Below are 23,376 nucleotides of genomic sequence, written 5' to 3'. Positions count from 1 at the left end.
CCCCCGGGCGTGTCCACTGTTGTTCAGTTGCTGATGGCCCCTGTGTTTCCTCAGCTCTGAACCAATGAGGGAGGGAAGTAAGCATGGGAGAAAACAGGCCTGCATCTGACACCCATGATGTCTTCTAAAATTTGGTGATAAAAACAGGAGACAAGAGATTCTTGGCTCGGCGCAGTGACTCACACCTGCAATCCCAGCACTTTGTTTTTATTTTTGTTTTCTGTTTTTTTTGAGACAGAGTTTCATTCTGCTGCCCAGACTGGAGTGCAATGCACTGCAACCTCCGCCTCATGGGTTCAAGCAATTCTCCTACCTCAGCCTCCCAAGTAGCTGGGATTACAGTTACATGCTACCGCGCCTGGCTAAGTTTTATATTTTTAGTAGAGACGGGGTTTTATCATGTTGGTCAGGCTGGTCTCAAACTCCTGGACCAGCATGGGCAACACAGTGAGACCCTATCTCTATTAAAGAAGGATTGAGGGGTTCGTTTTTTAATTTACACAGAAGTTAACCAGGAACTTAGCTTGAAAGGGAAAGGAGGTGTGTTCAGACATCTGGATTGATGCCATTTGTGAATTTGATTTTCACGAAACTTCTTAAGTAACTCCACCCCACATAAAACAGACACAGGTTGATCGCAGTGTCTCACACCTGTAATCCCAGCACTTTGGGAAGCCAAGGCAGGCAGATCACTTGAGGTCAGGAGTTCGAGACCAGCCTGGCCAACATGGTGAAACTCCATGCTAAAAATACAAAATTAGCCGGGCGTGGTGGCACACACCTTAGTCCCAGCTACTCAGGAGGCTGAGGCAGGAGAATTGCTTGAACTCGGGAGGCAGTGGCTGCAGTCAGCTGAGATTGTGCCACTACAGTCCAGCCTGGGCAATAGAGTAAGACTCCTCTCAAAAAAAACAAATGCTATGGAAAATCAAATCAGTGATATGAGTGAAGGAGTAAGTTATTCTGCAGACACAGGCGGGGCCAGGCCTGCTTAGAAGGTTTATCGCTGGGACATGTGAGTAGAGAGTGGCCATTGCCCTCGGCCACCAGGCCCTGGCTGCGATTACACCTTTGCCCCATGTTCTCCTCTTGGGCCTCCTCTCTCCCTTACTGAAAGGCTGCCTGGAAAGTTCCTCTCTCCCCAGGTTTATGCTACTGAACCCCTCTTCTAAAGACACGTATGGAAACCCCTTCCCTGTAGATTGCTGCACAGTCCTGAAGACAGTGTGGGCTGGTACACAAGGTGCAGGGTCTGTGTCACCAGCATTGCTGGAGGCACTAGGGTTTGGTGTGGGCTTTTCAATTTAGGGTCTTCACATTGTTCTTTTTCTTGCAGCGGAGGGTGTGGAAGTATTATAGTATAAAACAAAAGTAGCCCAGGCATCATTTACAACTTTCATGACCTTTCGTTTTCTTCCAAATCCTGCAAATGGTGATTATGCTCTGAGAGAAAAACTGGGTTCCATGATTATATCATTTGGGGAGGGGGAGGGAAGGCATGGGGGGAAGAGAGAGAGAGCGAATGTGAATGCACAGCTGTGAGAGGGACTGTTTGTGCTTTAATGATTGCATTCACTTGAATAAGGCTAATACCTGCTGGCTTTGAGTTATTCTCCTTGGAAAATCATCTGTGAGAAGCCACCCAACATCTTGTACATAGATTTTAATGTCATAATTTCTCCTCCTTCACTTCTGCCCACTTTTCACCCACTGAAACCTGGCAGCATCTCCACCACTCCCTGCAGTCACTCTCTCTAGTGCCACCAGCCTTCGCTTACCTGGCATTCTGCAAAACCTGAACAGCAGCTCCCTGCCCTCTTGCAGCAGTCTCCCGCCATGGCTGCTCCAGGTTTCCGTTCTACCTTCCTGGCCATCCCCTTGCCGTTTCCATGACAGGCTCCCATTCCCCTTTCCAGCTTTTAAATGTTGATGGCCCTTGGGCGCCTATCCAGGACCATCTTCTCTGTCCGCACAGCCTGCTGGATAGTCTCTCCCCTTCGTCACCATCCTCCTGCTCCTGATGTCCAAATCTATAGCCCAGGACTTGCTGAGGTACAGCTAGTTACCTCCTCAAACTCCACTCAGTGGTCCGAAGGCCCTGAACCCCAGTGTGTCCGAGACCAGACTTGTATCTCCAGCCCAGCTTGGCTCTCGAAGTAGATGGTTCCTTCAGCACCCAGTTTCACAAGGTAGAAACTAGGGTGGTGTTTCTCTCTTGTTCCCCTCATCTGTTCATTCATCAGGCCCTACCAGCTGCTCACCTGTGTAGAATTAGCGCTGTGCCATTTCCCTGACAGGCCACCTTTCTCTCTTACCTGGACCCGTCCTGGGTCTCTCTACCTCCAGCATTGCCACCCCCACCCATTCTCCACACCATGGCCATATTCATGTTTTTATTAGTTACTTTCTGTATCCCTGGGCCTCTGCCACTAAATTATTTGTGGCTGCTCCTTGCCAAATTCCTTGATGTGGCTTGACAAACCCTCTGAGCAGGCCCAGCCCCACCTGTTTCTGCAGAATAATCCTTGGGTGCCTACCTCCCACCTTCAGCCCCACCGCCCCATGTCCCTGGTTGGCGTGCAGTCCCTGAGCAGGCCATGCTCACTCTGTCCCCTCGTTCCTTTGCTCTTGCTGTTCCTGCCACCCTACCTGGAACACTGCCATCCTCTCCTCTGCTGTGCAGGCCCGAAGATGTCAGTGTAGAGGCCACTTCCCAAGAGCTCATAGCTTTACAGGCACATGGCACCGTGTGTTTGCCTCCTGAGAGGGCCCATTATGCAACTGATGCACTTACTTGGTTCCTCCATTAGACACTCAGATGCCCAGGGGCAGAGGCTGCTTTTGCTCATCAGTGTGTCCCCAGCACCCAGGAGTGCCTGGTGCATAATGTATAACCTTAGGTCTTTTATCCATGCAGTGAATGAATGGATCCATCATACCACATACATTCTCTGTCTGTTACATGCTGCTCTGTCTCACAGACTATACAATGTCATTTAATAAATGCAATGGGAACCCAAAGTGCCAGAATCCTCTGAGAAAGGGAACCAGAGTGAATCCTGACTGTAGCATCCTTTAGGTTACAATCTATTCTGGAAGCATGAGTGTCTCTATAGTTGGGAGTTTATCCTTTAAGTGCTTTTGAAACATCCATAGAGTTACCCTGTATCTTTTTGGGGGCCAATGAGGCTCATACAGTCTGTGTCCCATGCCATCTGGCTGCAGGGTGCCCTCTGGCTTCTGTCTCCTTGGTGCTGCTGCTTATCTTCTGTGCTGTCCATGTCTGCCTGGCACTTTCCCCAGCACCCTTTCTATAATCCCATTATAGATCTTAATCGCATGCATTCTAGGTCCTTCTAAGTGTTGCTTATCCTGACTTCAGAACTTGCCCTTCCAGGTGTCATTTATCTAAATAAATCCCTGCTATCAGCTGCTTTTGTGTGATTTGCCACTCTTCTCAAAGTAGGGTACAGAAAAAGAAATTATAGTTCATCGTAGCTTTCATCTTCCTGGGGCTCTGCTGTTCTCAGAGGGTGGACCAAGCTCCAGACCACTGACAGACACAACCTCTTAGGCCTGGCTCTACTGGTCCATGCTGGAACCCAGGAGACTCTCAGGGAGACCCCTTCCTCCTCCTCAGACATATGCTAAAGCAGCTTCCTAGCTTCTGTGAGCTCCTGTGGAGGGCTTGTCCCCAGATGCATGGCACTTTCTGAAATATAGGAGGTATTCAGTATAAGTTTGTAGAATGAACAGAAGAAAGGAGGGAGGAAGGGGCAGAATTGAAAATATGAGCTATCAGATTCCTTCTAGGGCAAGAGGTTAGATGATGCCAAGTGGAGGATTTGGTAAATAGGCTTATTGCTCCTTCATGTGTCTGAAATTTCCTTCCAGGGAGTATCTGATGTGCTAGAAGAATCTGATATCATAAATACTGAAATAAATACCCTAAACTGGAAGGATTTCCAATAAGGTTAAAAATAAAATCAGGATAGTTATATAACAGGAAACATCTCAGAATACCCTTAAGGACTGCAGCTCTCAGGAGGACAAAACAGCTTTCTGAAGAAATCTGAAGTTATAAGCAGCTGTAGCAGTAGCTTCTTAATAGGCATTGTTCTCATTTCGAAACACAAACTGTGTAAATCTGAGGGTCTTATCATCTTCTCTCCCCTTGCCCCTAAAGCGATCCCATTTTGCGTTGCTGGGTTTTAGTAGTGTAAGAATGTCTCTGGGTTTTGCTTGTTTGTTTTTGCCCCTCTCCCTACTCCTAATGCACTGATACTATTTGGTATTAGTTTTAGAGCAGATGATAAATAGGTTTTTATCTTATATGCCAATTGCAGTAGATTGGTTGTGGCTCACTGGAGTGTTGAGAAGGATTTGGAAGCTGAATCTAAGTTCAGTGGGGAGAGTTCCGTGGAGGTTTCGGGGCTGGAGAGTAGCACTGTGAGTGCCAGGCTGCGTCGTGTGTGTTCTAGAGGACAGTAAGTGATGAGAGCAGAGTGTGGCATCCTTCAGGTTTTGACTTCAGTTAGAGTCAGTTGAAGTTATTTTAATGTCATTTTCATTTCAGAGCCTGAAATTGTTGGTTTTCAAATCTTGTTCTGCTGTGGCTTGTAGTATCTTAGTGAATAGTAGGGAGAAAAATAGAGCTGAATATCTTAACAGTGTTGAGACCTTTTCTCTAAACTGTTGCCATCTGATACTTGATACTAAATTGGACTTCATGACCATAAAAGGGGCAGGAATGGGAGACTATTTGAAAAGTCCCTCCAGTGTAAATATTTATCATGGTTATTTCAGAGGCAGCTTAAGCTTATGAAATTTGAGCTACAATTGCATAGTCCTAACTTAGCATATAAGTTGCTGTCCAATTGGTAACCTGGAATCTGGATTTGCACACTGGGAATCAGAATGTGCTGAGAAGTGGCCAATATCCTTGACCTGCCAGGAGCCATATTTCATGAATAGCATTAAGTTACATACATGCAGGTAGCACCTTTCGCCAAGGGAGGATCCACCCAGTCATCTTGTTTGAGGCATTCTTTTCAGAAGGAGAAACTGAGGCATGGCCTTTGCTATTACCCATTCAGGCTGGAATGTGTGAGCTATGATAGCAACTTGGCCTGACGGCCTCCAGGCCTGGTCAGCAAATAAATTCCTTGCAAGTTTCCATGTGCCAGTTGTCGACACCACAAATGTAATAAGCAAGAATGTCTGAGTCCCCAGCCTCAAGGGGCTTCCACACTTTTTGGGAGGAGACAGACAGAAGCACCCCAATAAACACATGCTTCAAGGTAGCACAAATTCCACTGAAGAAAATAGCATATTGTGATCTGGGATGCTGGTTTAACTCAGGTGTCCAGGAAGGGTTGCTTGGAGGAGATGGCATTCATAGTTAGACTGGAATGAGGGGATGAGACAGATAGTGTTGGAAAGATCCTGGGGAAGACCCTTCCAAGACAGAGAAGCAGCAAAAGCAAACCTGCTTAAGAGATGGAACAAAAGCCAACAGGGTTGGAGCAGAGAGAACGCCCACGCTCTTGTCCATTAGCCTGGATGTTTCCTAATTTGTCGTTTGTTTTGTTTTTGCTGTTTTGTGTATGTGTGTTTTGTTTTGTTTTGTTGGCTTTTGAGATTGAGTCTTACTCTGTTGCCCAGGCTGGAGTGCAGTGGCGCAATCTTGGCTCACTGCAACCTCTGCTTCCCGAGTTCAAGCGATTCTCCCACTTCAGCCTCCAGAATAGCGGGGATTACAGGTGCCTGTCACCATGCCTGGCTAATTTTTATATTTTTAGTAGAGATGGGATTTCACCATGTTGGCCAGACTAGTCTCAAAGTCCTGACCTCAAATGATCCACCCACCTTGGCCTCCCAAAGTGCTGGGATTACAAGCGTGAGCCACTGCACCAGGCCTAATTTGTTGGTGGTGGTGGTGGTGGTTTCTTATAAGCCTTGAAAACTTTTATTGCTCTTCTTGAAACTGCTTTTAAATTAGCCATTGAATTTGGTGAGACAGTGTTTGCTTAGTTTTACAAAGGGTATGAAGAAGTCTACAAATTAAGGCCAACTTTAAAAATTGACTAATTCTAACCAGTTGTGGTAGCTCACACCTGTAATCCAAGTACTGTGGGAGGCCAAGGCAGGTGAATCACTTGAGCTCAGGAGTTCGAGACCAGCCTGGGCACCACGGTGAAACCTAATCTCTACTAAAAATACAAAAATTAGCCTGGTATGGTGGCGTGTACCTGTAGTCCAAGCTGCGTGGAAGGCTGAGGCAGGAGAATCACTTAAACCCTGGAGGTCAAAGCTGCAGTGAGCCAAGATGGTGCCACTGTACTCCAGCCTGGGTGACAAAGTGAGACCCTGTCTCAAAAAAAAAAAAAGAAAAGAAAAAGAAAAAGTTGCCTAATCCCTTTGGAGGGAGGCATGTGCTTCAGAGTGGGCCCATTTCTTTTCTGCAGAACCTGTGCAGGTTGCTGGAGTGGGGAGGAAATGGCCAGTGACCATTAGCACATTAGCTGGGTGGGCAGGGAGTGCCGTGACACCATCCACAGCTGACCCACTCCCTAAACAGTCCCTTGGAGCTCGCATGCTTTTACTGTGTGCTGAGTGCAGCCCAGGCCTCCCGCATAGGCTTGACCACCTGTTCACTGTGTCCACGAACACTTCAGAGCAACATGTCAAAAAGGGGAAAATACCTCCCCTGTCAACCCGCGTGCACTTCTCAGTTCTGTCACCTTGGCTGCTGGCCATAGCCTCGGTTCAGGCACCTGCGCTGGAAACCGGCAAGTCATCTCTCCCCTTGGTGCCTCTGGAGACCTCCTCTGCGATTGCCTTTTTTCCTAGCCCCCTTCCCTGACAAAGCTAACCGGGTCCCTCCAGGAATCCTTCTCTGGCCTCAGCTGGGCCTGGCTCCTCTCTGCATCTCTGTATACCTGCTTGGCATACAGTACATCATATTCTGGACTGGCCATGAGTGCCTTCCAGGCAGGGAATGCCATAGCCATCACGGATCCTCGGTCACCTGCACACAGTAGGGCTCTGCCAGTGTTTGGAAAACAAATGAGTGGCTGAGCAGGGTCCTTTTGCAAGCAATGGTTTTAGCTATTTGGGTGACTGTTTTCTTCTTTATATTCGTCTGAATATATTCAAATTCCTTACAGTAAGTGGCTGTCAGATACTTTTAGAATATTTTATGGCAAAATGTTTATAAATAAAATTTAGCATTTTAACCCTTGTTAAGTGTATAGTTCAATGGCATGGCATAACGTACATCTATGTTATTGTGTAACATCACCACCATTCATTGTCTCTAGAACTTTCTCTTTTCTTTTTCTTTTTTTTTTTTTTATTTTTATTTTTTGAGATGGAGTGTGTCGCCTAGGCTGGAGTATAGTGGCGCCATCTCAGCTCTCTGGAGCCTTGACCTCCCAGGCTCAAGAGATTCTCCTACATCAGTCTCCCGAGTAACTGGGATCACAGGCATGTACCACCACGCCCACCTAATTTTTTGTATTTTTAGTAGAGATGGGGTCTTGTGATGTTGCCCAGGCTGCTCCTAAACTCCTGAGCTCAAGCATTTCTGCCTTGGCCTCCCAAAGTGCTAGAATTACAGGCATAAGCCACTGTGAACTTTTTCTTAATCCCAAATGTAATTCCATATCTTTTAAACAATACCTCTCCATTCTCCTTTTCTCCCAGTCCCTGATAAAGCACCATTCTGTTACCGGAAAGGGGTCTCAATGCAGACCCCAAAAGAGGGTCCTTGGACCTTGCACAATAATGAATTTGGGGCGAATCTATAAAGTGAAAGCAAGTTTATTGGTAAAGTAAAGAAATAAAGAATGGCTGGCTAGGGCCAAATGCAGTGGCTCACGCCTGTAATCCCAGCACTTTGGGAGGCTGAGGCAGGTGGATCATTTCAGGCCAGGAGTTTGAGACCCACCTGGCCAACATGGCGAAACCCCATCTCTACTAAAAATACAAAAATTAGCCAGGCATAATGGCGCACACCTATAAAACCAGCTGTCTGGGAGGCTGAGGCAGGAGAATGGCTTGAACTGGGGAGGTAAAGGTTGCAGTGAGCGAAGATCAAGCCACTGCATTCCAGCCTGGTGACAGAGACTGTCTCAAAAAAAAAAAAAAAAAAAAGAATGGCTAGCTGTTTGTATGGTTATTTCTTTATTATATGCTACACAAGGGGTAGATTATGAGTTTTCCAGGAAAGAGTCAATTCCTGGAACTGAGCGTTCCTCCCCTTTTTAGACCCATGTAGAGTAACTTCCTGACATTGCCATGTCACCTGTAAATTGTCACGGCATTGGTGGGAGTGTCTCTTAGCAGGCTAAGGCATTGTAATTAGCGCATGAGCAGTGAGGATGACCAGAGGTCACTTTTGTGGCCATCTTGATTTTGGTGGGTTTTAGTCATTTAGTCAGCCTCTTTACCGCATCCTGTTTTATCAGCAAGGTCTTTATGGCCTGTACCTTGTGCTGACCTCCTGTCTCACCCTGTGACTTAATGCCTAACCTCCTGGGAATGCAGCCCAGTAGGTCTCGGCCTCACTTTACCCAGCCCCTATTCAAGATGCAATCGCTGTGGTTCAAACGCCCTTGACAATTCTACTTTCTGTCTGTGTGAAATTGACTACTCTAAGATACCTCGTGTAAGTGGGTTCATATAGTATTTGTGACTGGCTTATCTCATTTAGTGTGTCTCCAAGGTTCATCCTCAGTGTGGCGTGTATCAGAATGCCCTTTGTTAAGGCTCAGTAATATAGTCCATTAAGTGTATGTACTACATTTTGCTTATTCATTCATCTGTTGATGGTCATTTATGTTGTTTCTGCCTTTTGGCTGTTGTGAATAATGCTGCTATGAACATTGGCATGCAATTATCTATTCAAGTTCCTGCTTTCAATTCTTTGGGGAATATACTTAAAAGTGAAATTCGTGGATCATATGGTAAAAATTACTTTCAGAATTTAGAAACCTTTTAAATACTTTCAAAACGGTCATTTTGATTTAAGCAAAAGGTCACCTTAAGATGGGAAGTGACACGGAAATGCAGGATGACATCTCAGCCTTTTGTTCTGTGACTTGTTCGATGATCCTTGGTAACATGAAATGATTAGTTTTCAAGTGTGGTTTTGATTTTTTTCTTACAGCATCAAGCTTCTAGCTGTGCAAGAACTGCTTGACAGAGAGGCCTTGGAAAAGGTAAATATTTTGCTCTTTCTGCCCCATATTCACAAACTGAGAACAGAGGGCCACATATAGGAAAAATTCACCTTCCTGTCACCAGAGACAGCCCTTACTGAAAAGACGGTCGGTTGTTTTGTATTCTTGACTGTCAGTGAATCATGCAGAATTTTAACCTCTGCTCCTGACCTTGCTGACACTGTGTTCACATCTATAAACTTGGCTGTGCCTGGCTCCCTCAGGGTTGTGTGCGGGTTGTGTGAATGGCAGAGGCTCACGCTGCAGGGGGCCATACTCTGGAGGAGGCTTTCTGTGCTTTGAATCATCAGGATCCAGAGGCCTCCTGCATGCTGGAATCTGTGCTGGCCACCTCACTCCATTTCTGGTTGCTGTGTGTTGTTATCTGGGTGTAGGGATAATAGAGTTGAGACCCAGGTAACTTGCCCAAGGCAAATGAACTAAATAGAAGAGTGATGATTTGAATCCCAAGAGTTCCATTTTCAAAACCAGTACTTCTCTATTCAGTAGTCAGGTTCATGAGTTTGTCTCTCTTTTAGGCTAGTACTGAGGATTGGGAAACTGCCTCCCTGCCCCCAAACTAATGTTTCACTGTGCACTAGAAGAGACCACCTAGTGTGTCTTGGCTTTCTACATTCAAATCAAGCCTGCAGTTGGGGATCCTTTGCCAATTGGGGGTTCAAGTTTGGCATGAGTGGTGGGCTCCACAAAACAGACTGGGTGGGTGCTGAGGAGGCCAGACACCCCCACTTGCCCATCGGGGTCCTTCCAACTAATACCAAGCTCTCAGACCCTGGGGAGTTCAGGACTCTTCCCGAATATGTAGCTGCAGGTGATAATTAGAATCTGTAATGCTAACATGAAGCAAAAGCACCCAAACAATATTCATTTATTTTTGGTTAGAGAGATAAGCATTTGAACTGTATTCATTTAGTTTTGGAATTTAAACTGTAGGGGGCCAGGTGAGGTGGCTCTGCCTGTAGTCGCAGCACTTTAGGAGACTGAGGCTGGAGGGTTGCTTGAGCCCAGGAGTTTGAGACCAACCAGGGCAACATACTGGACCTTATCTCTTCAGAAAATAAAAAAATCGGCCAGGTGTGGTGATACACACCTGTCGTCCCAATTCCGTGGGAGGCTGAGGCAGGAGGATCACTTGAGCCCAGGAGGCTGAAGCTACAGTGAGCCAATATCATGCCACTGCACTTCAGCCTGGAAGACAGAGCAAGAGTCCCTGTCTCAAAAAATAAAATGTTTGGGTTAGTAGCCAGTCTGCTGGCTGGCACTAAAACAAAGTCTTTAAAATAAACACCAACCAGTGGTGTGAGGGGAGAATGGGGGCTGAGCACTGCTTTGGATTTGACGTCCCCTCAGCCTCATTTCTATCTTGGGTCAACCAAGGATAGAGCTGCTGCCCGACCTCAGAGAGGCAAAGCAAGAAACAAATGAGTTAATGTAGCAAAAGGGCTTTCTAAATACCAAAGCACTCTACTCATATTAATTCTTAATTACTTATATCAATTCTTAATATGCATTCAGCCATTAAAACATAGTGGTCAGGCTATAAAAGACATCACTGGGCCAAATGGCAACAATGGATGTGGATGGTAAATGAGATGAAGGTATTATATTAACATTAACATTTCCTGAAGTTGATCATTGGCTTGTGATCATGTAAGAGAATGGCCTTGTTCTTTGGCAGTGGTTCCCGACCTTTTTGGTACCAGGGACCAGTTTCGTGGAAGAAAATTTTTGCACAGACCTGGGTTGGGGAGATGGTTTCAGGATGACATGAAACTGCCTCCTCAGATCATCAGGCATTAGATTCTCATAAGGAGAGCACAAACTGGGGACCCCTGTTCTTAGGAATTAACACAAGTGTATTTAGGAATAAAGGGGCATGTTTATAACTTGTTCTCAAATGATCCAAGAAAAAAAAATAGCGACGTATATGTATATCAGATAGAGCCAGAGAAAGATGAGCACAATTCATCAAGTAAATAAGGCAAAATACTAACAATTGATCCTTCTGTGTAAAGGGGTATGTGAGTTCCTTGTATGTTCTTGAAGCTTTTTAAAAGCTTTTGCCCCTCAAAAAAATTGTCATATTAGAATTCATTATGCTTATTTGTTTTATTCCTCAATTTAAAAAACCATCAGACAAAGCTAGCAAATGTGGAGCCCAGTGCTGGGGTATATCAGTATAATAAAAATGGCCAAATAATGGTTATGGCCAGGCACGGTGGCTCATGCCAGTAATCCCAGCACTTTGGGAGGCTAGGATCATTTGAGGTCTGAAGTTCAAGACCAGCCTGGCCAATGTGGTGTAACCCTGTCTCTACTAAAAATGCAAAAATTAGCCGGGCAGTAGTGGTGTCTGCCTGTAATCCCAGTTTCTCAGGAGGCTGAGGCAGGAGAATCGCTTGAGCCTGAGAGGTGGAGGTTGCAGTGAGCCGAGATTGCACCACTGCACTGCAGTCTGGGCGAGATAGTGAGACCCTGTCTCAAAAACTGAAAACAAAAGTAACGGTTATGACTTTTGAACTATGTGTACATCCAATTTATTGAGGCTGCAGAGTCAAGCCAATCTGTGGGTGTTACCTACTTGCAAAACCTAGCGAAAAAGTGGGGTCAGAGATTACTGTGGCTGGTAGCGCAGCCAATTGTGCTGCCCTGAGGATTTGATTTTGATGCTGAGGCTTCAGTGGAGCAGGCCCTGAACCCTCCTAACTAACTGGATTAACTTGGATTACTTACTTTCTCATGCCTCAGTTTCCCAGTTTATAAAAGGGAAACCATTCTAATTTGTAACTCACAGAGGTTTTATGACTAATTAGATAGTTCATGCAAAGGACTTTGACACTATGCCTGGTACTCAGTTATCTCCAACAGTTAGCTGCTGCCCGTGTTTTTTCCTCTTCCTCCTCCTCCTCCCCCCTCACCCCGATCCTGTCTCCCCCAGTCTGCTGATGGTTTTGTATTGTTCCCCTCGTCTCAGAATATGACCAGTAGAAAGCTTTACAAGATGGTCTCAATACACACAGAGGCCAGCAGGGAGCCAGATTCACTGAGTTTTGTCCTCCTTCCTTCTGTTCATTCATTTATTCCCTTATGCTACAGGCATTTGTTGAGTTTCCAGTGTGCCAGGCAAGTGGCAAACATTTCTCAAAAAGTTCAGAAGCAAACAGTCATCATGAGCTTGATAGCTAGTTACATTTTGGGTGACATATGATACATTACCTGGCAGAGTGCTATTTTGTGCATCAAGATTGGTCCAGTTGAGGCCGAGCACGGTGGCTCATGCCTGTAATCCCAGCACTTTGGGAGGCCGAGGTGGGCAGATCACCTGATGTCAGGAGTTCAAGACCAGCCTGACCAACATGGTGAAACCCTGTCTCTACTAAAAATGCAAAACAAAACAAAAATCAGCCAGATATGGTGGTAGGTGCCTCTCAGCTACTCAGGAAGCTGAGGCAGGAGAATCACTTGAACCCGAGAGGCGAAGGTTGCAGTGAGCCGAGATCACACCACTGCACTCCAGCCTGGGCAACAGAGCAAGACCCCACCTCAAAAAAAAAAAAGGATTGGCCCAGTTGATATGCTGATATGCTGGAATAAGATGAGTTCCTAAAGGGCCTCTTGACTTACAGATTCCCTTCCACCTGGACTGATTAAAGAGCTACCAAGAAAACTTCCTGTCAAATGTAGAGCTTTGTTACTCGAAGTGTGGCCCACAGACCCGCAGCATTAGAAGCTTGTTAGAAACGCAGAATCTCAGCCCCCTGACTTCAGACCCCCTGAATCGGAGTTACATTCTAAAAAGCCCCAGGTGATTATGTGCTCGAAAGTTTAAGAACACTGCTGTAGACTATTATTTATTATCACCATCGCTATTATCAACTAGTCAGAATCTGTGAGCTGTCAATTTGTCTTTTATGGGCAATTAAGCTCTTTGTTTTTGGCACCAAAAGAGAAGAAATAAACATCGTCGTTTTATTTGGGAGAACCCAGTTTTTATTTTTAGTTCACCTGCTGCTGCTTTTCATTAAGAAAATAGTATTAATTCAATAGGTAGAGCCAGCAAAAAAGGGCTTAGACACACATTCTGCAAATCTCAAACCTCTTTTACTGTCGTGCAGCTGAGCTTCAAATGACAACCTGCCTTTGAGTTTTGCAATCTGAACTCCCGACACCCCACTGTGATAGAACTGGTCGCTTCTAGCCAGACAGTCCCAACAGTAGGGCCCTGCACATGCCTCCCTCCTGTAAGATGGGAGCTATTCTAAAGGGGCCGTTTCCTTCACAAGTACTGGTAGATGAAATTTGAACAATAAAAGATTTAAATTATGTAAAACATAACATAAAAAGCTAAAAAGAAGTAGCAGTCTTTTGAGGTCTCATAGAAAATAAGTGCTTTTTCTTGCAAATATTAGGCCTCGTTACTAGAATCTTAGTATTTTTAGCTTAAAATGACCAGCCATTTGCTTAAACATTACTTGGTTTTAGGTAGACATCCTTCCCGTTTTTAGATGTGCCAAGGTTTTCCTGTTTTCTACAGAGCCCAGAGCCAGCTCTGAGGAGGTTCCCTGTTGGCAGAGCTGAGTTCTTCTCCTGGTGTGGCCTCTGCTGAGCTGCTCTGTCTGGGGGAGGATCTTCCCTGAAGGCCCTAGTTCCTTTCCTAGTCTGTGAAACTGCTCTCTGTGGTTCCTTCCCACTCTTCAGCACCTGGGCTTCATTTTACAGAGTTGATTTTTTTCTTTTTTTTTTAATCTTTTTTTTTTTTTTTGAGACGAAGTCTCACTCTGTCACCCAGGCTGGAGTACAGTGGTGCAATCTCAGCTCACTGCAACCTCCAACTCCCAGTTTCAAGCAATCTCCTGCCTCAGCCTCCCGAGTAGCTGGGATTACAGGCACCTGCCACCACACCAGCTAATTTTTTTGTATTTTTAGTAGAGATGAAGTTTCACCACGTTGGCCAGGCTGGTCTCGAACTCCAGACCTCAGGTTATCCACCTGCCTCGGCCTCCCAAAGCGCTGGGATTACAGGCATGAACCACTGTGCCCGGTCACAGAGTTGATCCTTGATCACATTTTGAAGAGGGGGAAGTTTTGCCCTTGTGTACTCAGTTTTCTAGTATTTTCTCCAATTGCTTGCTCCAGTGGTCCTTACTGTGTTTGGGGGCTTTCCTGTTTCACCTACCCTATTTACCATCAAATCACATGTTCCAGGAAGAGGTGAATGGTGAACACAAGCCCAGTACATAGACACACAGAGACCCCAAGACACAGATCAGTAGGATTCTAGTTTTTGCCTCTTATTCTTTTTCTTCATTTAGGTGCAGTAGATTGGGTAGGAGGTGGGGGACCCTTGCGGGGTCAGGCTTCTGAGTTTCTCTTCCCTGCTAACACTACACAGAGCCAGTTCCCAGACTAGTAAAAGTGACTTGTCATTTATTTTAAAAATGTTATAAACCATACAATTAACGATCTAGGTTCCTCTTCCAATTTCTTGTTTTGAAAAATGGTTAGAACCATGAGCAGATGCTCTAAGATGTGTGAGTGTCAGAGCATGTGACATTGATCTGAAAAAGTGTTTTGGATTAAAATGTGCTTTTTTTTTTTTTTTTTTTTTTTTTTTTTTTTATTTTTTTTTTTTTTTTTTTTTTTTTTTTTGTCAAACATCCGTTAGGTCCCAAGAGCAAGAGCTTGCTGTAAGAAGGATACATGCCATGTAGTTCTCTGTTCTTTTTGCTCTGAGAGTGGGACACTTGTTTTTCTGAACTTAAGTCACAGGGACATGTTTCCCAGGCTTTAAACACAGGCCCATCTAATGCCTTTAAATATGGCGTTTCATAAAAGGAAATAAAAATATTGGTACAGCTTGATTTAGAAAGATCATTTTTCAATGACCCTTTCAAACGGCTTCCTGCAAAGCCACAAACAATAGTTTGGCCCGTCACTCCAGCTGGAGGTCACCCTCACTGTGGTAAGACTAGAGGGCAGGCCACCAGCTGACCCAGCCTGAGAAGCTGCCTGTGTGAGCTGGGCCCTCTGGAGGCACAGGACCCCCGCCTGGTGGCCTTGCCAGTGCTGCCCTCCCAGGCCATGACTGTCATAATCACAAGTCCACTGAGTTCCTGCTGTGAGGGCACAGGCGGGTTAAAGTCAGCCCTGCCGTTTGCTAGCTGAGGGAACTGTGAGGCCGGTTACTGGCTAACCTCAGTTTTTGTTTTTTTTTTTTTTTTTTTTTTTTGAGATGGAGTCTTGCTCTGTCACCCAGGCTGGAGTGCAGTGGCACAATCTTGGCTCACTGCAACCTCCGCCTCGCAGGTTCAAGCGATTCTCCTGCCTCAGCCTCCTGAGTAGCTGGGATTACAGGCACGCCACCACACCCAGCTAATTTTTGTATTTATAGTAGAGACGGGGTTTCACCATGTTGGTCAGGCTGGTCTCGAACTCCTGATCTCAGGTGATCTGCCTGCCTCGGCCTCCCAAAGTGCTGGGATTACAGGCGTGAGCCACCGTGCCCTGCCAGCCTCAGTTTTTTTTTTAATACGCAGCTTCACAATAATACCTACCCTGTTAGGATATTTTCTTGTAAGAACTGAGATGTGTGAAATAAAAGCCATTATGCATATCGTAAGCACCAGAACGGCAGTAGCTGTACTACCCCTTCTACTGCTAATTAGCTCCTGCTGTGGTCGTCATCATCATCATCATTGGCATCTGGTCCTTACTTCTCTCTGGAGAAGCCCGACTTGAGATCGATTTGTTGCCATTAGAAGATGTGAAAGAAGCTACATCCCCACTGCTACTTTTGCCAAATTGTCTAGGAAAAGAGGCCTGTCAGTCCTCCCTGGATCCCAACTTCTTGTCTAGCTTTCCTGAAGATCGAGCAGATGACCTCGAAGATGTCTTAGAGTCCTTTACATGTGTGACAAAGTGTGTGCATTTCATCAGCAAGCCTGGGACTAGAAAAATTCAACTTGTGCTGGGTGTGGTGGCTCACACCTGTAATCCCAGCACTTTGGGAGGCCAAGGCAGGTTGATCACCTGAGGTCAGGAGTTCGAGATCAACCTGGCTGATATGGTGAAACCCCATCTCTACTAAAACTACAAAAATTAGTTGGACGTGGGGGCACACACCTGTAATTCCAGCTACTTGGAAAGCTAAGGCAGGAGAATCACTTGAATCCAGGAGGCATAGTTTGCAGTGAACCACAATCTCACCAATGTACTCCAGCCTGGGTGACAGAGTGAGACTCCATCTAAAAAAAGAAAAATTGAACTTGAAAAATTAGGGACTTTCCAGGCAAACCCTAGTGGTGGGCAACATTAAAATGATAGGTTAATAACTTACTGGGAATTTTCAGAAGGAAAGAAGATGGTAAGCCATTTTCACATAGACGTGTGAATAACCTAAGGATGCAAAGTGCTTGTATCTGTAATTCATGAGGGTGTTTTCTGAATATACACACATGCACATCCATAAATACTACCTCCTTTATTATGTGTTTTTGGAGTGTTTTCTTACTATGCTTTGGACTTCCAATTAATTTAGTTTCTGTAACAATTGAGTGCTTGCTCTGTGCTAAAATTGTACTGTTTACCATGGGGGATAAAGTTATAATGATACATTTGATTATAGAGATACATCTACATTTGAAGCGCATGCATAGAATCCCAGAATGTCAGAACTGAGGGAGACTTTTAAAATCATCTAATCCAGCCCTGTCGTTTTGCAGACAGGACACTGAGGCCAAGGCGGTTGAAGTGCCCCCTGCCCCAGGTCCACAACAGGTGCACTGGTAATCCGGGACTCAGCCCAGCAGACTGGGCTCCATTTCCCAGATCCTTAAGGGCAGCCAGCTGCCCATCTTCTATGATCTCATTTAATCTGGACATCAGCCTTAGCAGGCATACTGGACGATTCTATCTCTGCATTTCCCAGGAGTGGGAGCAGGTCCAGAGGATCAGTCCTGGCCCAGGCGATGGGGCACCAATGCCCAGGTCTTCTGATAGTGTGACTTGTAGCAAAACAGATTTGTACAGTTGGTGTTAGCCTCCTCTAACAGGAGGGACAGAGAATGTGGGATGGGGGATAGAAAGGAGGCAGTAGCAGGTTCTGAGTTCCAGATTTGGACAATGTCAGAGAAGCACCTGAAAGTGAAGGAGCATGCAGGGTGTGAGGGCTGCCTGGAGACCATCCACCTAGCAGGAGGTTACGGGAGCCAAGAGCACATATGAGAGGATGGAGAACGTGGATTGGACACATCCTTCCTTTGGGTTTGGTATCCAAATGAATTGCTTCAAGATCTTAACTTATAAAAATATACATACTTTAAGGTTCCTTTTTTTTTTTTTTTTTTTGAGACAGAATCTCACTCTGTTGCCCAGGCTAGATTGCAGTGGTGCGATCTCAGCTCACTGCAACCTCCAGGTCCTGAGCTCAGCCAATTCTCCCATCTCAGCCTCCCTAGTAGCTAGGATTACAGGCTTGCACCACCACACCCAGCTAATTTTTTCTATTTTTAGTAGAGACTTGGTTTTACTGTGTTGCCCAGGTTGGTCTCAAACTCCTAGCCTCAAATAATCTGCCCACCTCAGCCTTCCAAAGTGCTGGGATTACAGGCATGAGCCACCACCCCCGGCCAGATACTCTTTAAATGTGTGTGTGTGTGTGTGTGTGTGTGTGTGTGTGTGTGTGTGTGTGCTTTTAAAAATATCAAAATGAGATTCTTCAGATCCCTTAGATTATTTTCCCCCCAACACTTAGCCCTTCATGTAGTTGGAGCTGAACTTGAATACCACCTTGAATGATCAGCATTCATATATATATATATAAATTTGTTTTTTCCATTAGGTTGAGCCAGATCAGTCAGTGACTAATCATGAGTAAACTCATTGTAATCACTTTCCTGACTAAATTTCTATCAGCAGGAAGCTGGCAACTTCTCCTTGAAAAGGCTGATGAGCAGAATTGTGGAGCCCGCATTCCACGGCGTGGAGTCTAATGAGGCTCACTGCAGCCACCACAGCTGCCACCAGCTCCCCTTCACAAACTGAGCGCTTAGGATTCACCCAGCACCTTGCTCCCACAAACTGGGCATTTTAGTGAATTATGGGCTAGGCTCCATGGTTCATTAAATACACGCACACACACACACACACACACACACACACACACACGCACACACGCACAGATTTTTTTTTCCTTATTCTTTGAAAATCATCACAAGATACAACATATGTTTAGAGGTTCTCACTACCTTTTTCTTTTTATGAAAAGCTTTTCTTCAAAGTGAGCAAAAATTAGAGTTCCCAAATAGGACTTTTAAATTGTCTTTAGTTCTCTCAGCTATCAAAGATAAGCAAATTAAACCATGAGGATTCATTTTAAGTGTGTTGCATTAGCAAAGTTTGAAAGCATGATGTGTGATGGTGAAGTTGTGCCCCCGGGCACCACTGGGGAGGGCAGGTGATATGGTGCTGTCAAGTTCTTGGGCAACGTATTTCATTAGCGTTTGCGATGTCCCTCTCCTTTGACCTGTCATCCCGTTCCTGGGAGTGTATCTTAAGGAAATGATCCATAAAAATGGAGAAATAAGAAGCACGCTATAGCATGCTTTATAATCATGAATAAGTGGGAGGCAGTTCAGTGCTGTTTAGGAAGAAAGAGGTTAAAAAAATCTGTGGTAGATCTACCCAAGGGCCTAGATGCCACATTTCTATGAGCCTGTGATAAGATCTTTTAGCCTCATAGAAATGTGGTATGATATTTGCCGTAAGGGAGAGTAAGCCATTATACCTACTGCAGTTACAGCTATGTAAAACATATATTTATGCTTTCAACCAGTGTGTATTGAGTACCTCCTTTCATCAGGGCTTGCTCTAGGCTGGAAGATGCCTATGGCTGTGGACAGGACCTTTCCCTTTTTTAATCTCCTGTAGCTCACATTGTAACTTAAGAGGAAAACCTTAGCAATTACACAAATGTTTATTTAAATACAGTAGTGAAAGTGCTTAAAAAAAAAAACAAACCAGCTGTCAAGAGAGAGGTCCTCACCTAATGCTCTCATGACATCAAAAAAATATTTAAGGCCAGGTGTGTTTGCTCACACCTAATCCCAACACTTTGGGAGGCGGAGGCAGGAGGATCACTTGAGCCCAGGAGTTAGAGACCAGCCTGGGCAACCTGGTCTCTAACTCCTGGGCTCTCTAATAGTGAGACCCTCTCTCTACAAAAGTTTTTAAAAATTAGCTGGGCATGGTAGCACACACTTGTAGTCCCAGCTACTCAGGAGGCTGAGGTGGGAGGATCACTTGAGCCTGGAAGGCTGAGGCCACAGCAAGCCATGATTACATCACTGCACTCCTGTCTGGGTGACAGAGCAAGACCCTGCCTCAAAAGAAAAAAACATTAAAAATAATAATTAGATAACTTTGTTTCCATTTTCAGCTTTTAAAATCAATTTAATATTCCTGGACTGAACTTTTTTTTTTTTTTTTTTGAGACGGAGTTTCGCTCTTGTTACCCAGGCTGGAGTGCAATGGTGCGATCTCGGCTCACCGCAACCTCCGCCTCCTGGGTTCAGGCAATTCTCCTGCCTCAGCCTCCTGAGTAGCTGGGACTACAGGCACGCGCCACCATGCCCAGCTAATTTTCTGTATTTTTAGTAGAGACGGGGTTTCACCATGTTGACCAGGATGGTCTTGATCTCTTGACCTCGTGATCCACCCGCCTCAGCCTCCCAAAGTGCTGGGATTATAGGCTTGAGCCACCGCGCCCGGCCAGGACTGAACTTTTTAAGATCCCCTGGGCAGCTGTGGCTGGAGGAGCAGGAGGAAGGGAATAGGTGGCTGGAGGTGCACAGGGCTAGAAGAGTGGATGGTACACAGAGATGAAGCCACCCTGAGCGGCCCAGAATCCTGCACAGGGAGTTCCTTCTAGATCAGAGCAACCTATGGTCAGTCTGCAGGTGAAATCTGGCCCATAGCTTGTTTTTATAAAGTTTTATTGGAACACAAATATACCCATTCAATTTATTTTCTGTGACTGCTTTCACACTGTAGCAACAGGTTAAATTGTTGTGACAGAGATGGTATAGCCCGTAAAGTCCAAAATATATCTTACTTGGCCTTTTACAGAGATAGAGTTTGCCAACTCTTGTTTTAGATCAGTGGTGCTTGGCTATTGACCCCTTTAAATATCAGATGACAGCTTCATGCCCTCATCCCAGAAAGATGCATATGTGTACCTCTCCACACATAGAGGTACTCACTGAGGTTCCATGTTCAGGAGGTTCCAACGCTCTTGAAGCTTCTCCATGGAGCCCTCGGGTTCATACTTCTTGACACTAGTGGAGGTAGGATTCATTTCTGTCCCCCCAACATGTTGAAATAGCTTCTCTCATCTACTGAATGAGATAAACCTAGTGAGGAAATGAATCAATCCTTACCAGTGAGGTTTAGTGCCCGGTCAATGGGGTGGGGGGGAGCATTTATGTGGTTAGAGTCCAGTCAGATTTTAGACAATATCATGTCCCACTGGTATAGAAACAACATCCCATCCGTTCTCTTTCTGTGGCTTATGGTTTGACCCCACATGGGTTATTCTAAAGGAGTTACCTGGTTTATAGACATCTGTGCTCCCATTCTTAATCTCCTTCTTTCTAGAACCATTTCCTTCCTCTGTAACTTCAGACACATGTAGGTCTTCTTAAACCTGCAATCATGCTGGCATTTTCCCTCCTGTCATTTTTGCCACTGTCCTGTTTCTCTTCTTTTCTCTGCTGATAGTTTTCTTAAAGGTAAATTCTCATCCTACACAGCCAGCCTTCATTCCTTGTCAGCTATCCTTAACTTTTAAGAACCTGGCCTCTGTCCCAGTTAATCTAACAAGTCATAGCTTACCTTCCCCAACTTCTAACTTACCAAAGCATTTTAGTTTTCAAAAGTGTTTTGCTTTCTAGTATTAAAAAAGTATTATGAAATAATTTTATGTAGAATTTAAAATTTTATATATATGCAATTATTTTTTGGTAATTTCTTTACAGTTACTTGATTTTTATAATGAAAACATTGATTTTATGCTAAAATATATATTTTAATTTTGCAGTCACTTAAACACAACAATGTGAATTCAGGAGTGAGAAAAGGAAATAAATCATGCCTGGAACTTAGCTTATCTAGGTCAAATGAGCTGCTTGGGGAGTCTGCATCACTGCCATCTCTACTCCTGATGGTTTAATTTTTCTTCATACTCTAAAAGTTTCGTTACTTCTCAGTCTTCTAATTGATTCTGGATCTACCGAAGAAAACAACAGAAGTCTTATAATATCCATGTGGATTACAGACTCAGGCAGAGGTCACGGCAGGGCCTACCCCAAGGACAGAAAGGTCATTTCAGTCAGGCTTAAAGGTTTTGGGGGTAGAGCTGCCTTTTGCAGTAGTTCGGGTCTAAATGTGTACAGAGAGCCTGGTTCATTCTGGCCATGAAAAATCATGCCCCCCACCCCCACCCCCACCTCCATGTTTTGCTGAGACTTCTGTTACCATCAACTAGAGAGAGTTGTGCTGGCCTGTCACGGTGGCTCATAAATGATAGGCTGGTTGTGTGAACTTGTCTAGCCCATGGTTTAAGCATAGCATGCCCACGCTAAAAACTTTTCCTGTGAGCATTCTACCTCCTTGAGGTGCCCTCTTTTTTCTGGGAGGGCACCTGGAGTTTCCAGTTCTGATAACAACAGAGCAACTTATATCAGAATAACCTTCCCTCAAATAGCAATATAAACGCTAGGGAAAATGCACACGAGCATTTGAAGGTACCAAAGTGTGGCCAAAGCAGGCAGAAACTGGAGGAGCTTTAGCCACTGAGAGAAGGAACCAGCTGTTGGTGAAGTGTGCATCAATCTGGCTTTCTCCCTTATGGTACACCCCAGACCGTGGGGGCAGCCGGAGCTCAGACAGAAACTGGAGGTCTCTGGTGTGATAGCATGAGTGTTCTCTCCTTTTTTTTTTATCAGTCTAGGTAAAGGTTTCTCAGTTTTTGCTAAATTTCTAAAAGAACTTTTGGTTTCATTGATTTTTCTTCTTTTTTTTTTCCCACCCTCTATTTCATTAATTTCTGCTCTCATCTTTATGTTTCTCTCCTTCTCCTCCCTTTAGGTTTAGTTTGATCTTCTTTGCCCACTGTCTTAAGGTGGAAGCTTAGGTTACTGATTTGACATCTTTCTTTACATCACTAAAGAAGATCTACCCCTATAAATTTCACTCTAAGTGCTGCTTTAGCTAGCATGTTGTATCTTAATTTTAATTCATCTCAAAACATTTTTAGAGTTCCCTTGTGATTTCTCCTTTGGCTCATTAGTTATTTACAAGTGTGTTATTTAATTTCCACAAATTTGTGAATTTCTTATGTTATTGATTTCTAATTTCATTCCACATCACTGTGGTAGAAAACATATTTTGTTTGACTTCAATCCTTGTAAATGAATTGAGGCTTGTTTTATGGCCTAGCAGAAGGTCTGTCCCAAAGAATGGTCCATGTGCACTTCAGAAGAATGTGTATTCTGCTTTTGTTGGATAGAGTCTTCTGTGGATGTCTGGAGGACCAGTTGGTTTATATTGTAGTTCAAGTCTTTTATTTCCTTGTTGATCTTCTGTCTGGTTGTTCTGTTATTGAAAGTAGGTATTGAACTCTCCAACTATTATTATGAATTGTTTTTCACTTGAATTCTCTCAGTTTTTGCTTTATGTATCTTGGGGTCCAGTCATTAGGTACTCATATATACATAATGGCTGGGTTTTTTAATTGATTAACTTTTATTATTATGGGATGTTCCTCTTCACCTCTAGTAACAGATTTTGTTTTAAGGTCTATTTTTCTTATATTGTAACTTCAGCTTTCCTATGGCTGCTATTTGCATGATATGCCTTTTTCCACCCTATTACATTCAGTTACTTGTATCTTTGCATCTTAAATGTGTCTCCTGTACACAGCATATAGTTGGATCTTGTTTTTAATCCAGTTTTAGTCTTGGACTTTTTATTGGATTATTTAATCCATGCATATTTAATATTATTGCTGTAGTTGAATTTATGTCTGCCATTTTACCTCATTTTTGATGTCTTAGGTCTTTTTTTGTTCCTGTGT

At 44.5% G+C, this 23,376-nt stretch overlaps 1 protein-coding gene across 4 annotated transcripts in view; it reads left to right on the top strand.

Moving 5' to 3' along the window:
- Positions 1-23,376, top strand: part of EEPD1 (endonuclease/exonuclease/phosphatase family domain containing 1) — a 143,304-nt gene that overhangs the window by 79,448 nt on the left and 40,480 nt on the right. For all 4 annotated transcript variants that reach the window (XM_017502207.2, XM_037729115.1, XM_017502206.2 and 1 more), the window contains exon 3: positions 9,173-9,224. In XM_017502207.2, coding sequence (XP_017357696.1) covers positions 9,173-9,224 — 52 coding nt within the window. The remainder of the gene's footprint in view (positions 1-9,172; positions 9,225-23,376) is intronic.

Source organism: Cebus imitator, unplaced genomic scaffold (assembly GCF_001604975.1).
Source record: "Cebus imitator isolate Cc_AM_T3 unplaced genomic scaffold, Cebus_imitator-1.0 Scaffold294, whole genome shotgun sequence".
Lineage (NCBI taxonomy): Eukaryota > Metazoa > Chordata > Mammalia > Primates > Cebidae > Cebus > Cebus imitator.
Note: the sequence above shows the minus strand (reverse complement) of the source record. Positions and strands in the feature narration are given on the sequence as shown.